The 18,354-nt window shown below is 42.0% G+C and overlaps 1 protein-coding gene across 1 annotated transcript in view; it reads right to left on the reverse strand.

Moving 5' to 3' along the window:
- Window positions 1–18,354, reverse strand: part of SCARA5 (scavenger receptor class A member 5) — a 343,414-nt gene that overhangs the window by 270,315 nt on the left and 54,745 nt on the right. The window contains exon 3 of the mRNA XM_075201143.1: window positions 6,905–7,033. Within this exon, the coding sequence (XP_075057244.1) occupies window positions 6,905–7,033 (129 nt within the window). The remainder of the gene's footprint in view (window positions 1–6,904; window positions 7,034–18,354) is intronic.

Genomic DNA, 18,354 nt, shown 5'->3' on the forward strand with positions numbered 1-18,354 from the left:
GGCAAGCTCCTCCCTTCTAACACGGCAACCTGCTACAGATAGTGAGGGCAAGCATGGGGGGCATATTTCATTAGGTAAAAACATTCAAGTTATTTCATGTATATCATGAGTATTATGATTATTATTATTAGTAGTAGTAGTAGTATTATTTTTATGTAATACACAGTCTTTGATATACAGTGATGTCAAATAGTGGCTTTACCTGTTCTTTACTAAATAAGTGGACTTAGGTCAAAGCTCTGTGGGCTCGCATACCAGTTGGCATGACATAGTTGCAGGACTATTGTTTTTTCTGGATAACGCTTGGCTGGGTTCCTATTGGGATCTTGAGCTAATTGTGGGCCTATGTAAAAGAGAATAATGAATATTTGGGTGAGGTGGTATTATTTTTTTTTTATTTTTTTTACCCGGGATATCATCAACAATTGAGTCAATAATCTCACTGAAGGAGGAGAATCCACTCTTTTGCTCGAAAGGTCTAATTTCTTGCTAAGAACGAAAGAGCTGATATAAATGGTCTTTTAAGGCATCTTTTATATAGACTCCATTCTTAGGAAACCTAGTGATGAGCCCGCTATCCTGGGGGTTCAGAGCAAATGCCTTTTTAATAAAATGGCCCAGAGCATAGTAGCCAATGAGGAGTATCTGGGTCCCTACAATAGAAGGTATCATACCTGCCAACAGTCCTAATTTTCCTAGAACAGTCAGCAATTAAATGGGACTCATCCTGTGTGGAAAGAGCCATGGTCCCCCAAACTGGGTGTGGTTTTTTAGTGACTTGGGTGGGACCTGTTTTGTCTCTAATGCGAATGTTGGCAGGTATGATATATAACCTTTTATACACCTCCACTACTAAAGATGAGAAAGTCCTTGTGAGAGAGCATCTCTGAACCACCAAATGCCAAGCCAGCGGATGGCAGACCTCAAGCCAGATATCAAGTAGGCACACAACAATGGGCATCAGTACTGTGGCTATACAGGGCAATCAGCTATGAATTGATTGCTGGAGTGAATTGATTTCCTAACGTCCGCTGGTAGCTGACACATTTAATTAGACATGATGTAGCACCGATACATTCCCCGTACTTAGCAAGAAATCACAATGCAAAAATTGCCATCCTCCAGAATTATAATAAAGTGCAGAAATTACAGACGGGAGCTGTAACATTTCATCCATAAACAGACCAGACACAAGACCGCGGGAGCATCCTCTACAGCTATGTTTCTGCTGGTTGTGTACTAAACTCTTTCTACAAATATCACAAACCCTCTATTCATTCTCCTGTTATTTGCGATTTCAACACTGAAAGAGAATGACCTCTAAATATTGCTACATTTTAAAATGATGAATTAGTCATTTACAAAAAGTCATTATTACACAAGATATAAGCCACATACTGCACGCCCAAATCAAACATCCGACCACTAGAGGAAAACCAGACTGACAACAAGGGCAAGGCAGAATGTCTCGGCTTTTGCCACAAATAAAAATATATTTCCCATTGGCATAGATGGCTCTGTCTAATCCACCTCCCTGAATTTAAAGGGAAAAAAAATGCAAAATATATATATATATATACAAAGACACGGATACTTTGCACTCACCAAATACACAATTAATGCTGTTCTAACTATCTTGCTATATTAAAAACAGAGAATGTTACTTCCACATATTGCAATATATGTTAAGCTGACCAACTCGCGCCAAAGTCTTCCCATTCTGATCAAATGCTACGCTTTATTATCTGGATAGCATCATACCTGTATAGATCTTTTAAAGGCAAGTCTTTTAAAATATTATTATTATTTTTTTAAAAATATATATTTTATTTTTTTTCTTATTTCAATAGATGAAACAAGTCCAGGCTTTTAGTTCCACTGCGTTGAGACTGGACGGGCCAAGTGGCGAGTTAACTCTTACAGCTCCCAACCAGCATCGGCGAGGTACCTAAATAATGGTCGGCTGATTTTTTATAGATATATCATGGCGGTTCTCTATTGCTGCTATAAGCGGTGATAGAAAATCAGCCCTATCGCCAGATCTTAATAAATAGAATGGGCAGCACGGTGGCTCAGTGGTTAGCGCCTCTGCCTTACAGCACTGGGGTCATGAGTTCAATTCCCAACCATGGCCTTATCTGTGAGGAGTTTGTATGTTCTCCCTTCAATAGGGGTAACAGCCACTGCGATGGTCACAGATTGCCCCTGCTGAGTTGTATACCGGCATACTTGCCATCCGCCCCGATTTGGGTGGGACAGTCCCGATATGAGGGATCTGTCTCACCATCACAATCGGGACTGCTTTGACCCAATTGGTAAGGAATTTGGGAGATATTGCCTGTTCACCCCTGCTCTGCATGGCAATGAAAGGGTTTGGGGTGGAGGGGAGGAGAGAACGGGGAGCCAGACACACCCCGCGGTGTGGAGCCACGCCTCCCACATGCAGCAATCACACCATCTTCCCACTGCCAGCAAACAATATGATGGGAGGTAGGTACATATACTGCTGAAATACCAATGCAAACTTACCCCCTGTGGGGTTACACCTTTCAGCAACCACTGTCACATATAGGCGATGCATTAGCAGGCTCTTTGACCTCTGATATCTACAATGTGTTATATATGAAGATAATATTTCAATAACATTTTTGTAACGCCCAAAGCAAGATTTATGTGTGTTATTTTAGATAACATCAAGTTATGTTATGGGAGCGATTCGTCAGTGTCTAAGTTCTCCAGGTTTGATTACTTCCCTGCAGAATAATGCAGCATTAAATAATGTTAGTTTAGGTTACGATGAAATAACACAGCTTGATCAGTAAAGGATTAAAGCTCGCAGGCAAATATATCCTCGCCTGCCTCTATTTCTGAGATGTGAATGGTATAAATCACATCGCTCTGTTCCCCCTCTGGAAACAATTACTGAACAGGCTGCGTATCACTGGCCCATATGTACAGCGGACGCTGCCTCAGGCACTGTGAGTGAGTACGCCCTAACCCCCACAAGCTGGCACCACAAGGTCCAGCAGACCATCCTCCAGTCTTACTGGCACAAATGGTTGGTTGGTAAGAAAGAAAAAGGAAAATGCAAGGAAATAAAATTAAATAAGACATAAACCAATTTCCAATGCTGCCCCCTCTGAGCTGATCTAACATAGGCTGGTGCCGAATTTGCCGAAAGTGGTAATTCAGGCCGGGTCGTGCCATATTTATCGTAAACCGGTGCAAAAATTATTTTTATGCTCTTACTCTAAGCAGCGTGAAACGTGTACTTTTAGTGGAAGACGATGGAGAAGACTTCTGATCAAAGAAACATTCACTTTAAGACAAATACACGATTTGAAAGACCACAGAATTCAACGTAACCTGTTACCTACAGATTCACATCCTCACTCTTCTACCAAAGCTACCACTACCTCTAGGTAACCTAGGCAGTCACTTAAGCACTAGGTTTTAGGGCAGCCTAATCAATCGTTCAGGGCCTGATTCATTAAGGCAGGTAAATACCGATACATACTGTATTTCACGTAAAATACGTTTTGTGCGTGCAAGCTTTGGGCATCTCTAAGGTACGTGTTTTTCTGTCTTATCACTTGCACCATCTACAGGGTATGATGATGATGACTATGTATACAGCTAGGACATGTGTTTGCAATCAGGAGCAACTGAAAACATGTATTTTATGTACACTAGACATTAATAACATCATGACGAATGTATTTAATGGAGAAAAAAAATATTTAATTTTTTTTTTTTTTTTTAATGTCTTGTTATTAATGACTATATTTTTAACAGGTGGCATTAATTCAATAGTTTTGCTTTTTTTCTGTGCATTCTTTTGTGACTCTATCTATAATATAAATGTCTAGTGGCGTGTGTTAGTCTGTCTGTGTGTGTGTGGAAAAAATAAAACCAAGCTGCAGCGCCACCTGCTGGGCGGAGTTATGCACTGACCTACTAAATTCTTAGTGTGTGTGGAAAAAAAAAATATTCAGAAAGGGCTGAAATTTGGTATACTAAGATGTTTTTAATTTGTTAATTTAATTTGTTAATTGTTAAAAGTGTTTATAAAGATTTAAAAAATATATATATATATTTCTTGAAGGAGAAGTGACAGTTGGGAGTGGTTGGTGGTTGCCGGGGGTGACGGTGGGGAGTGGTTGGTGGTTGCCGGGGGTGACAGTGGGGAGTGGTTGGTGGTTGAGGCCTGGGCTATGGCCCAAATGCATGACAAAAACCTTTTTAACACCTTAAGTAGCTTGATTTGACTAGAATGCATGAGTATCATGCACGGGTTAACTTGTATTCTATATATATATGTATTGTACGTATCCTGCAGTGTATTGTCTGTTAGGACAGTACCTAGACCCGTATTCACTACCAGACGTATCTTCACACCCGAAGAGACCTACGTATGCCAGATGTTCGTGCACTTTATTTTATAAACGCACATTATTTTAGTTTTCTGTTTTAATGAATCAGGTCCTGTGTGGTTTTATTTTCCCGGCATCGCCCCCTGCAGGTGACATGAGGGAGCAGCAGCTTCTTACCTGTGAACCTCCTGGATGCTGCTCCCTGTCTGTAATATTATTCCAGTGTTTCTACTGAGCAGTATTTTTTCCCTGTGTCACTATAGGTCCCAGTGGGCTCAAGGTAACTGGGCATGTATCTAAAAGGGCCAGCATGCTCTGGCTGCCACGGGTATGATGGCACTTGTAGTTCCACAGCTGTCAGCATACCTAAGCAATTTATGGTAGTGCCACAGCGACAAAATGCTGAAATCTATCTTTTAACTATTTATTAGCCCAACATCCACCGCTTCAGGTGCCAAACAGGCTGAGGCTGTGCGACACTGTGCTAGGGGGACCCACACTACGGGTTTCTCTGTTATAATGTCACCAGACCAGTCTGTAATAGCCTAGTGTTGGCTGCAGCCGGTATGATAAATGAAGACCAGCATAGGGATGATTGCACTTAAATCCCGGCTTGTTGGCTCCCATTGCACTTAACCTTTAGGGCATACTTGCCAACTCTACCAGAATGTCCGGGAGACTCCCGAAATCTGGGTAGGTCTCCCGGACAATGAATCGTGTCATTTTGGCCCTGCCCCTGCGAAAAAACTTCATTTTGTTGGGGGGCGTGGCCAAAATGATGCGATTGACCGCGCCCTGCCCCCTCCTGCCTTCCAACCATGGCCCCTACTTGGGATCTCCCAGAATTCACTAGTATGCTTTAGGGGTTAAAAATACCCTTCCACTGGGAGCAGGGGTGGTGAGAGGGGGGAGAGGAGCAGGTACAAAGTACAGGAGCCCGGGCCTGCCTTGGGACCCTGGCCTGCCTCTGTAGTGGGAGACGTCACCAACCTGGTGTGCCCTTGCTACACACTGAAGGTTATGGAAGGGACCCCAAGAAGTTGCTGTACTGGGGCCTGATATTTCTCATGGCGGCCCTGACTTGGAGTGACAAACACAAACAGGCCTATATAGCATCCAAGAACAGGGAGTTCTCCCTCTTTCGCTGCACAAGGTCCCTCCACCCCGCCCTGTTACCATATGGCTGTTTCAGTCTGTGGTTGTTTGTGTTTAACCTCAGACGAGATGCAGTCGGAAGGAGATCAGTGCAGTCAGTAATTAATACACAGCGCAATAGTTTGGCCGCAGGTTTCTTCCCCCTTCGATCTATGTCTCTCTTCGGTTCCTTTCGGCAAAGGCCCTGGGCAGCGATTCAGTGAGCGCCCTATGAGTCCACAAGGGGTGTAGTCTCTCTGACGCCGTAAGTAAGTGCATGGGATTCTGGGCCGGTTGGCCATCCCTATGTTTGGTTGTATAAGTATTAGCTGGTCAGCTGAACCAACATTTATACAATTAAAACTGTGACCTTAGTGCGCCGAAATTGTACTCTGTGTCCGTGTCTTATTTCAGGTATCAAGTAATTACCTTTATGATATGGGTAGAAGGTGAAGGTGCAGAGGGAGAATATCAGCCGTTTAGCGTCTCTTCATGCAGTGATGCGTTTAGTACAGTATGCTGAGTCACAGATACGTACAGTGCCGAGCACACCGGTCATTGCATCATTTTTTGGGATGCATTTTATGACTACATTTTTACTTAAAACGATTCCAACTCTACACAATAACCTCTGTTACTGAGCAATAACAATATCACTTCAAGGTGGGAGCACTAATGTCTTATTCAACAAACTGTAGGTATAGATAGATAGATATAGATCTCTAATATTTTCAACATAACTTATTTTTCGTGTCTGTTCCATTCAAGAAACTACTCACATTTACACTTCAAAAACCAAACGGCAGAATGTGGTGCGTGTGGAACATGGACATTAACCTTGGCTGGAATTTTGGGAATAACAATAGGAGCTTTGACTTAACCACAAACCTTCTTTACTCCGTTACACATACAAATAGCAACTTTTAGCTGATTTCCACATGAAATCAGTTAATCCAGAAGGTAAGTCCCTACCAAACAATGTTCCTGCTTCTCATCTATGAGTCTACATCATTCATCTTTACAGATCTAGAAAGGATTCACTAACTCTCAATCTGGGGGACATAGGATAGTGTGAGTGAGGAGAGGACCTTCTCACAAACCTTCTGTAAAACCTCTCCTGGCGAGCACGCCAAATGTTACTGACTACAACTAATTACTTAGTGGATCCATGCTCCTTAGATAGAAACCTCTCGTCTGCCATGATTGCCAACCCTGAATATATTTTGTGTTTGTGTCATTCAGGGACATTTTGGGTCTCATTTTTATTGACCACTTTATGTTTTTCTTACTAATGGATTTATATTTGCATTTTACTGAATTTTGCAGATGTTGGCACAACTTCCCCCCCACCCCCACTGTAGGTATCTTGTGTGCAGCGCATGTTTTCAGGAACTCACCTGCCAAGATGAATACACCCACAAGGATAAGGAAGACCAGTAGGTAGAGACCAAACACAGCGTACTTCAGAGCCGCTATAGAACCCAGCTGCCCGCAGCGACGTGACGATCTCTTGCCCTTCGCAGGACCTGCACATGAAAGAAAGTTTTTTATTATTAAAAATAATATACATCTTCTTTACAAAAAAAAACAAAAAACATTTTACCTGTTAATGAAGACAGTTAATGTGACACCCAAGTATATATTGCAGATTAGTGTGTTTCGGCTGTGGAACAGGTGTCAGATACACAAAGAAAGTGATGATATAACACAGGCATTACACTGATATAGTTACATTAAAAAGCAGCTTTATATCTGTACAGTAAGCTGGGGTGGCTTTTGCGAAGGACGCAGCCAATAGTATGATCATTTTTTCATATGCAAGGCTGCGCTTTATAAATTACACGTGCTGTACATGTAACTGCAGTCAGCATGCTGTGGCCAACACCTGTGCGTCACATTTAAAATTCACAGTAGTACAGACAGTAAAAAACATCTGAGGACAACCAGTGACAATCTTCATCTGTTACATCCAGAAACTGCAACTCACTGTCCTGGACATTGTAACTTGCTGATTTTTTTCTCTTAATTTCCTTTTATCTCTCTATCTCCTTTGCCACATTCCCATCTTTTGAACTATGTACTATCTGTATTTTATACCACTTATATCTGCCGTTTGCTGTTATTTATCGTCCTCCTGGGCCTTCCCAAATGCCACATTTCTCTGTCTGGCTCCCTTATTTCTTATGCTCTGACATCCGCACTATTATCTCGGGTGATTTCATTACCCCGATTGATTATTCATCTTCTTGGGCCTCCAAACTACTCTCTCTCTATCCTGCTCTCTATAGGGAGATATTATGGAAACTTTTACTATAATATTATAGAGATGAAAGAAAATGTAAGTACACAAAGGAGACATGAGGGAGAGGTGGAGGGACACAGAGGAAAGTTACTGGACACTGGAGAGGTGGCGGCACAGGCTGGACAGCCTGGAATCATTTAATATGTTTTATATTATACTCTATAGTGTTAAAAATGCATCTAAAATGTATTTAATTCCATCAAAACCCCTAAACCTACAGGGGAGTTGGAACTTGGATTTAAAAGTAGATGATGTTGAAGTCATCTAAAAAAAATACAATTCATTTAAAATTATAGCAGCAATTCCACATAGAAGATATCTATTCTTTAAATAGCAAGATAATTACCTTTCAAGCATCCATCTAATTTTCAAAGCTATGCTCCAACAATTCATTATCTCCTTTTCAGAAGCTATCTGTTTGGCAAACAAACATGGCTGCCAGACACAGACAGAGTCAGTCTGCTACACAGACACAGGCTCACAGCTCACAGTCATGTGATGGCAGAAGTGGGAGAATGAGAAGAAGGACATCTCAGTGAAGACAGAGCTAAGAGGGGTGTTCCAAAGCCTCTCTGCTCACTACACCCAGTGACATGTGACTGTGGTTACCATGGTTGTCGAGAATCATAAATCATTAATAGCAACCTGAAGAAAAAAACAAGGCGAATGGTAAATACCAACATTCTCCTTATAGCCTGCCGCAGTTAGTTATGTTAGAAAACACACCTCATTTTTTCAGGGGATTGTTGCCTTAAGTAATATAATTACATAGTATAAAGCAAAACATAAAGTAATAAGACCACAAGAATGATCATACACCAGGTCATACAAATACTATGCAATTAATAAAACCATCACGCTTACTGACACCTAATTGCCTTATGCACCAAGATTTTGTCTGTATTTTGAGCCTAAGTGGTTAACAATTCCATCCATCTGAATTTAATAAATATGAAATGAGAATTTTATCAAGTAAAACATGAAACGCGGTGTGTAAACGTATTATACTGTTATTGTTTTGACTAGATTTAATTAAATAATGGTGCTGAAATAGTCGATGCAGGAAAGAAAATATCATTAGCAAGTCAAATATTGTATCTCAGCGCTCCCCCTCTTAGCTCTCAAACATTTATTGCTAAATAGGTCGGTGAACCAATGAAACGCGTCTGGTCCCAGGCTAAAACTGAAAAGCCACAAAAGGGAAACAGATGTACGGCACTAAAAAAACTCAATAAATTGTGGCTTGGATGTATTTAGAACTTTAATCTGTAAAATATGTACAGGATTGCAATGTAAAATATATGAAGGCAGCTTTCATAGAATAATCCTATATAACACACATGTGATAAGACACGCCAAAACATATTTCATACCTAGACACTGCTCTGATTGTTTGTGCTGCAAATCTGCTGATAAGGTCGCGTAATTGCCCAATTATGCAAATAGAGACTTCATACTAACGCACTCTAGATAACGACTTTAGAACATATAGCAATACCCTGTATACCAGAGGTTGGTAACTTGAGGGCCTATAGCTATTGACAGTAATTGAACTTCAGCTGTAGAAGCTAAACATTTCTGTCCTTAGTAAATTACTTAGCGCTGCTCCTCACAGTGGAGATTATTTGCAAATGTGCAAAAGATTGGGGATATTTCAAGCTGAATGCAGGTTACCTGTATATTATTTTGTCGGTTAAGATTCTTTAAATGAGATTCAAGGGGTGCAAAAGCTGCATTTGGGGGGGCACCATAGAACAGTTTTCTCACCACAAAATTGGTATAACTCAGGTCGTGGTCTACACTTTCCATGGGACGACTTTTAAACCTGAGAGTGTAAAATCATTCAAATATACCATAGTCACAATGAATAAATACAGTCTCAGGGCCTGGTTCATCAAAGCCCACATACTGAGCGCAAGGTGTGATTGTTTCAGAACGCACGTAATTCGGGTCTGCGCACGCTACTGAATTCAACAAGGAGCGGACCTGAAGAGACATGCGCTGCTGTATTCGGGTGTAGGTCTGCTCTGCTCTACTAAACAAGACTCTGCAGGATACGTCCAATACCTAGGTGGAATATAACTGTGCAAAAGAATGCACCGAAAAAAACTATTGAAGTTATCTTACTTGTTAATAATATAGACATTAATGGCAAAAAGTAAATATTTTTTTAATAAGCCCCCCCCCCCCATGAAATAGATTTATTACAATGTTTTTAATATCTACTGAATATAAAATAAATTTTTACAGTTGCTCTTTATTGCAAACACATGTTATAGCATGCATACGAGACTGTCATCAATAGTACTCAGGATTTAGACTAGCCCTGTTGTTGGAGCAAGAGATACGACGGAAAAACAAGTAACTTTGCAATGCCCAAAGCTTGAATCAGACGCTGCTGCTTGTGCTTGAATTTCGCACGCCCATTACTGTACATTGTCTATGGGTAAATACTCCTGCCCCTCTCCCCTATTTCCCTCCCTGAAATCATAGGCTGTAGTAAGTGTTCTTTGCGTATGCAGATGAACCAAACGTGTCTGTTTTCTGTGGCGTATGGGCGGGTTCTGGGAATGCACAGAGCAATTTTGCTTATGATACGCACACAATCGGCAGATACGCGCCGTGATGAATCAGACCCTCAGTGTCCCCTTACTGTCAGGATATGTTTAAAACAGAAATGAGCCTCATCAAAGTAATTTATGTGGAGGGGGAATAGTTGAAATTAATACAGAGGTAGTATACTCATATGCCTCAGTGCCCCTGTCATGTGGCGTTCCCCAGGGCTCAATCCTATCGCCCATGTTATGTACAGTATACATGGGTGAAATAATCCGGCGTCATGTCCTGAAGAACCACTGCTGTGCAGATAATACCCGACTGTACCTGTCCTTTGGTCCTGGTACTAAGAACCCAACACCAATGTCACGGTCACTAGAATTCTTTGCCCAGGATATCACCAGATGATGGACTTACCAGAGTAATATAGTTGGTACTATTGTTCTCTGGTAGCAGGGTGACAACGGAACAGGAGAAACAGCAGATGGTGAGAGAATGCTCAAGGAAAGTCTATGACTAGCAGCAACTGGTAATGACTTAGATGTATGTACACGAGGAACCAGATGGACAAGTAAACGTGAGGAGAGTCAGTGGTCTGCGTACAGCAAGTTGTACCACTGCTATAGTGAGGAGGAATGTCCAGGAGTAGCGAGGAGGTAGTGAGAGTCAGCGGTCTGCGTATAGCAAGTTGTACCGCTGTCTATAGTGAAGGAATGGAGTCCAGGTGAAAGTAGGTAACGGGGAAGTCAGTGGTCTGCGTATAGCAAGTTGTACCACTGCTTATGTGAGAGGATACTTGAAACTGGTGTCACAGGGAACAGGAGTCAGTGGTCTGCGTCAGCAAGTTGTACCACTGATATATATATGTGAGGAGGGGCACGAGGAGATGAATGTAAAGCAGAGGATACACGGGGCACACAGAACTTGATCCCACGATGATATCCACAATACAACAATAACTGACAAGCGCTGCTTGAAGTATACAAAGTCACAATAGCTATCCAGGTAATAGGAAACAAAGTCAATGGTAACAATAGCTTCAGTGGATAGGAGGCTCCGGAGGAGAACACAACTCAGTCCAGATGGATATGCAATACAAAAGCAAAGTCAATGGAAAGTATGCATACCGCGGTTCAGGAGAGCAGGCTGTCAGAGAGACGTGCAGGGATACCTGAACGGCTGAAGGCTGGCAGGAGGAGAGACCACTGGAGGATGGCAGCGGTAATCAGGTAGGTGCAGCGCACGGCAGGTAATCCAGAATCAACGAAGCAATACTCAGGAAGCAGTAGTAAGTGAGACTGGAAACGTGATGAACACGGGAGAGTTGAGGCTCTCTGTTATCCGGCAGAAGTAGCGGAGGCAGCGGAGAGAAGACACGCTGAACACGGGAGAGTAGAGACAGTCTGGAATCCGGCAGTAGTAGCGAAGGCAGCGGAGAGGAGACACGCTGAACACGGAGAGTAGAGACGGTCTGGAATCCGGCAGCAGTAGTAGATAGGAATCAGCGGAGAGCTGACATGATGAACACAGGAGAGTTGAGACGGTCTGGAACTCTGCAGTAGTAACGGAGGCAGCAGAGAGCAGACACGCTGAACACAGGAGAGTTGAGACGAACTGGAGTCCAGTAGTAATAGCAGATAGGAATCAGCTGAGTGCAGCCACGATGAACACAGGAGAGTTGAAGTGGTCTGGAAACCACACTAGTAGTAAACAGGAATCAGCTGGAGCTGAATACACGAGAAAACACAGGAACACCTTCAGAGGCTCATGGGGAATGAGACTCCAAGATCAGGCAACCAGGTAATGATCACAGGTGGTTTAAATAGGGAGGGTTGCCTGATCATCCAATCAATTAAAAGCAACAGGTACTGAAGGTTTAATAAGGGCTGCACATGCGCAGACCCTCAGGATGGCGGACGGCCACGGTTCCTGAACACACGGGAAATGGCACTCACAGTCCGGTGAGTGACAACCAATCCTAAATGACTGTTTAGCTGAGCATCAATAGTTGATGAGTACAAGTTGGCTGAGAAAAAATCCTAGTAAAACAGAGGTTCTTATGATAGGAGGTCAATGCCAAATAACAAGATTGCAGCTGGGCCAACCAACTGGGCTTAAACTTTGGGGTTCAGAGTTGCAAAACTCTGATCATCTGGTTAATATTGGAGTTGTCCCTGTTTGTGTCTTAACATTTAAACATCAGTTTTCAGCCATAATCAAATCCTCATTCTTTCATCTGAAGGTCCAGAATCAAGCATTGGATTCCCTCAGAAGATCTCCCTACACTCATACAGGCATTTGTGTCCTTGCGCTTGGACTACTGCAATGCATCCTACCGGGGTCCTCCAGAGAAAGGACAACACTGCTTGCAGCAGCCAGGCTGTTACTTACCAGCTCTGTTCCTGCCACGTAAGCCCTGTTCTCCATTCTCATCACTGGCTGCCTATAGGATGGTGACATTGGCTTATTGACATTCAATGTGCTACACCACCAGGGTCGTGGGTCCTTAAAGCGGCTTCTGATTCATTCTTTTTGTTTCTTCGATGAAGAACTACTAGTAGTACCTAGAATCTCCTATACTTTATTTGGTGCTCAAGCTTTCAGCTCTGTGACTCCTACTCTCTGGGACTTACTGCATCGTGCAGTCTGCCAGCTCCCCACTCTAGACATCTTCAAATGAAGACTAAAGGGCCTGATTCATTAAGGATCTTAAATTAAGAAGTTTCTTATTTAAGTCTCCTGGCCAAAACCATGTTACAATGCAAGGGGTGAAAATTAGTATTCTGTTTTGCACATAAGTTAAATACTGACTGTTTTTTCATGTAGCACACAAATACTTGATAGCTTATTTGTACACTGAAATTTAAAGTTGATATTTATGTGCTACATGAAAAAACAGATCCTTAATGAATCATGCCCTAAATACTTTACCTGTTCACTCAAACATTTAATTAATGCCCCTTCATTGTCTAAAAAACCCAAATACTTAGCTCTCTTTTCTTTACTCTGTTAATTCTTTATACGTTTATTTTGTATTATGAGGTTTCTTTTTAAATCTGCAAATGTAAAGCTTGGTGAGTCCTACTGGGAGAAAATTGCTATTTAAATAAAATTATAATTGTTCTATTCATAATGGCATTATACACTATACTACATTATACTACATATACTATGAAAATACTTAATAGAAAATCTGCCAATTCTAAGAATTTTGGAAAGATAGAAAACAATTAGTGCACTGGAACCTTCTAAGTAACTTGAGACAAGATGAACTGTGGCTGATAATTAGGAGCTGTAGATTGTTCATGCCAGAAACTCCCTTCGTTGGACCGATCACACTAAATGTAACACAAGACTGTTCTCCAGAGAACCCGAAAGCAGCAAACAAAACACTGCAAAGTGCTCAGACCAATAGTAAAACGACACACGTGTTCTCTTTCCTCACTGCTGATATACACAACGCTCTATTCACATTACCCGTTGAATCCATCTCTTGCTCCAGCCCTGTGACTCCCAATGATAAATGACAAACAGCTTTGTTCTTAGAAATACAAACATTTATACAGCTGGTCGCTTGGCATCTCTGATCAGAATCATTGTGGTTGAGATCCAGGAGGACATGAGCAAAGGAATCAGGACTCAGGGGATGAGGTGGTTTCTCCAACAAAACCAGGATAGAAAAGATTCTCTTAGTCAACCAGTGAACTGAAATGACATTTAACAACCAAGATGACTGCAGTAATATCTTGGCCAAAACAAAGCACAAAACCACTGCCATGGGTCAATAATGTATTTATATATAACTCTGCTAGGGTAACAATGTATCACTAACTGTCACCATTTCCAGATATCTGTCTATCTTCCCAACACAGTTTTATAGCCATGGAAGCTTGTGTGTTCTATATGCAGGTGTTCCGTCCATTTTGGCAAAGGTTTTTGGCACGGTCGAATATATAATGGGATTCCGAATGCTGCCCATAACCACAATCCCACACTGGTTTGTTATACATGAGTAATCCCCTTTCCATCAAAACTCATTTTCTAAGTAGCATGTGAGACTGTCAGCTCGGCTGGGTGTGGACATTGTATCCATTGGCATGAGGATTTATCAAGGCTAGCACGTTCTTGTCTATTTCTATGAACTTCATAAGACTTCATGTTCTAGGAAAGGATCTGGTCATCGCCCATCAACATGAGTTATAGAGCAAAACATGTGATTACCTGGCCACCCACTTGTGGAGTAGCGAAACCTTGAATATATATATATATATATATTTTTATTAACAATAGATATAGTATCTACAATATAAGGCAGACCAGGGATTGTCAGCAAAAACAACATTTAAAAAAATAAATAAATAGAGGCTGTTGTTTGTTTGTCCCTGTGATTAGCTGACCAATTACCAGAGATGTAGTTTGTTTGTATTCATCCCAACTATATATTCACATTTAGTCTAAGAGGAAACTTGTTTGGCGAGTGACATGTTGGGGTTTCCTACACTAAGTGGGTTTCTCTCACAAAGTGTTTGGAAATACAGAGTTGAACAAACATTGGACAACAATGCTTCCAAGAATAAGCTGTAGCCTAACTCTGCACTACTTCTCTAACTGCACTGGACATTGCAACTAGATATTTGTTTTTTAATTCCCACAAAGGTGTTGCCTTTCACTCTTAAGCCGTAATGTTTAACACACTGCTTTTCATACTTTTCCTTTCATGGCATTATCTGTAGGACTATATCATCAGTCACCCTTCCTGCAGCACACACCTCTGTCCACGTTGCCCTTTCATTAACCCACTCACCTCTATTTAACACTCATGAACATTTTTCCTATTTATATTTACTAACTGGAACAGCCTCAGGGGCAGGCTGGTTTGGGGGGCATCTGCTCAGGGCTGTGCGACAGGGGCGACGGCCCAGGGCACAACGCTGAAGGGTGGCGCAATTTAGGAATAATTTTGGTTTATTTGGTTAAAATTGAGGGCTAGGGGGGCGGCATTTGTCTTTCTCGCCCCAGGCGATAGAATTCTAAGTTATGGTCATGCATCTGCCCCCCCCCCTGGCCGGTCCCATAGTGGGCTACCTTGTGCTGGGTCACTGAGCCACCTGCATTTTCTTTTCCTTTAAAATAGGCTGCTAAGTCGAGTTTTTCCCCCCCTGGCTAAAATTTGCCAGCCCTCCCCGGAACAGCCTCCTCCTGTCACCAGAAAATAAAAGGTCACACATCTTACAATCATCTTTCCTATCTTTCTTTCTCTCTGCTTCTATTAGCTTTTGATATATCAGCAAATCCAGGTCCCCACAATCCTCCAATACACATATCTGAACACTACTGGAATCCCGCAAACCACAAACACATCTCCTGTCTCCAGTCTCTTCCAATCTGCTTTAAATGTGCCCTTTGGAATGCACGCTCCGGCTGTAACAAACTTACCTCTGTACACAAACTCTTCCTCTCAAACAACCTCAACCTTCTGGCAATAACAGAAACATGGCTCACGCAATCAGACACTGCCTCACCTGCTGCCCTTTCACATGGTGGTCTCCATTTCACCCAGACCCCCAGACCTGAAGGCGGACAAGGAGGGGGGGGTTGGATTACTTCTCTCCCCACAGTGCACGTTCACAGTTCTACCAAGTGTCCCATCACTCACGTTCACATCTTTTGCAGTACATACTATTAGGATTTTTAATCCATTCTCTAAGCGTGTTGCTGTGATCTATCGCCACCCCCTCCCCCACACTTCTTACCTTCTGACATCCCGACTATCATCCTGAGTGATTTCAACATCCCTATTGCTAATCCAATCCAATACTGCCTCCAGACTACTCTCTCTAACCTCCTCCGTCAGCCTCTCCCACTGTGTTGAATCCTCTACTCATCATGATGGCCACTGTCTTGATCTTGTTTTCTCTAGACTATGCTCAGTTTCTTATTTCCTTAACACGCATTTACCCCTCTCAGATCATCACCTTATCATCGACACTCTCACCCCAACTACTTTAACCTATCTACTGTCAAACTATACCAAGCCTCCTCATACCTGGACAAATCTTAACTCTATTAATTTTTAACAGTTTACCACCTCACTTCAATACCTTCTCTCCCCAATCTCTACGTTCTACTCCCCTGATATGGCAGTACCTAATTTTCACCAAACCCTAGCAGCAGCCCGTGATCAAGTGACTCCAGCAAATATTCATACTCCACGTCTACTTAAAGGTCAGCCGAGGCACACTAAAGTAATACGAAATCTTCAAAGACTTTCCCACAAAACAGAACGTCACTGGCGTAAATTACGTGCCTCTAATGATTTTCTCACATATACTTCTACCTACCACTCCTATTGAAATACTTTGGGCACTGCAAAGCAAACATACGCTCATCCATTCGCTCATCTCTGCTCAGGCTTCTAACCCCAAACACCTTTTTAACGCATTTACATCTCCTGTCCTCTTGATCTTATACCCTCACAAATCAGTAAATCCATGTCTCCTGTGCTCATTCCACCTCTATCAAAAATCTGTAATCTCTCTCTCGCTACTGGTAACTTCCCGTCATTATACAAGCACACAGTAATTACTCCTATTCTGAAAAAGCTAAATTCTAACCCAAACTCTCTCGCAAATTACGATCCCATCTCTCAGCACCCATACCCCTCCAAACTTCTAGAGAGAGTTGCCTACACTCACGTCCAATTCTTCTTTTCCACAAACAACCTACTAGAATCTCTTCAGTCAGGCTTTCGCACTCAATACTCCACAAAGACGGCGCTGACTAAGCCTGTCAAGGATTTAATCACTGCTAAAACTAAAGGCCATTAATCTCTTCTAATTCTCCTGGATCTTTCTGCTGCACTTGATACTGTTGACTCTCTTCTAATAGAAACGCTACAATCCCTAGGTCTTCAAGGCACTGTCCTATGCTGGTTATTATCCTACCTTTCTAATTGATCTTTCAGTGTTCATTTCTCTGGATCCACCTCTGCTCCGCTTCCTTTATCAGTTGGAGACCACAAGGCTCAGTCCTAGGTCCTCTGCTATTCTCTATCTACACCACTTCTCTTGGAAAACTAATCAACTCTTTTGGATTTCAATATCATCTCTATGCGGTTGAAACACAAATGTATCGATCCTTTCTTGATCTCTCACCATCTGTGTTGTCTCATGTTACTGACTGTCTTTCTGCCATTTCATCTTGGACGTCCTCTCGCCAACTCAAACTCAAGCTTTCAAGAACAGAATTAATAATATTCCCACCCACCAACAGTAATTACCTACCTGATATTTCTATTTATGTTGACAACATGACCATAAATCCCACCCCACAAGCTCGCTGGCTAGGTGTGATCCTTGACTCATAACTGCCCTCTGTTCCCCACATCGACTCTGTATTTATATCATGTTGCATAAATCTAAAACACATTTCCAGGATATGCACATATCTTACAAAAGAATCTACAAAAACGCATAAGTTTTTGTAGAGTGATTATCCTCTAAATCTCCCTAAGTTACCCTATTATCACCCTCTACACAGCTACCACAAGACAACATAGTTGTGTCACTGATCACACAGCCCACTAAATACTCTGTAACCTTTGCATTCTAGCTGGACAAATATTCAATATGATGCAGCACTTACCCTTGTGTATCAAACCATTGTCCCATAGATTGTAAACTTGCGAGCAGGGCCCTCTTACCTCTCTGTATGTACGTATTACCCAGTATTGTTTAATTACTGTTTGTTTCCAATTGTACAGTACTACAGACTCTGCTGGTGCTATATAAATAAATGTTGATGATGATGATGTCTATTTATACCACACCAAAGAGCTAGCCAGGACCTAGAGGAGAAGACTATCTAACCCATGCACCCCAGGACCACATGCAGAGTTTACTTTTTTCTTACTGCCAAGTGGACATTTCACATCTTTTTAATTGATTGTCAGTAAATTTACAAATGGTTATTATGTCTTCCCACTTCATA

Source organism: Mixophyes fleayi, chromosome 3, assembly GCF_038048845.1.
Source record: "Mixophyes fleayi isolate aMixFle1 chromosome 3, aMixFle1.hap1, whole genome shotgun sequence".
NCBI lineage: Eukaryota > Metazoa > Chordata > Amphibia > Anura > Limnodynastidae > Mixophyes > Mixophyes fleayi.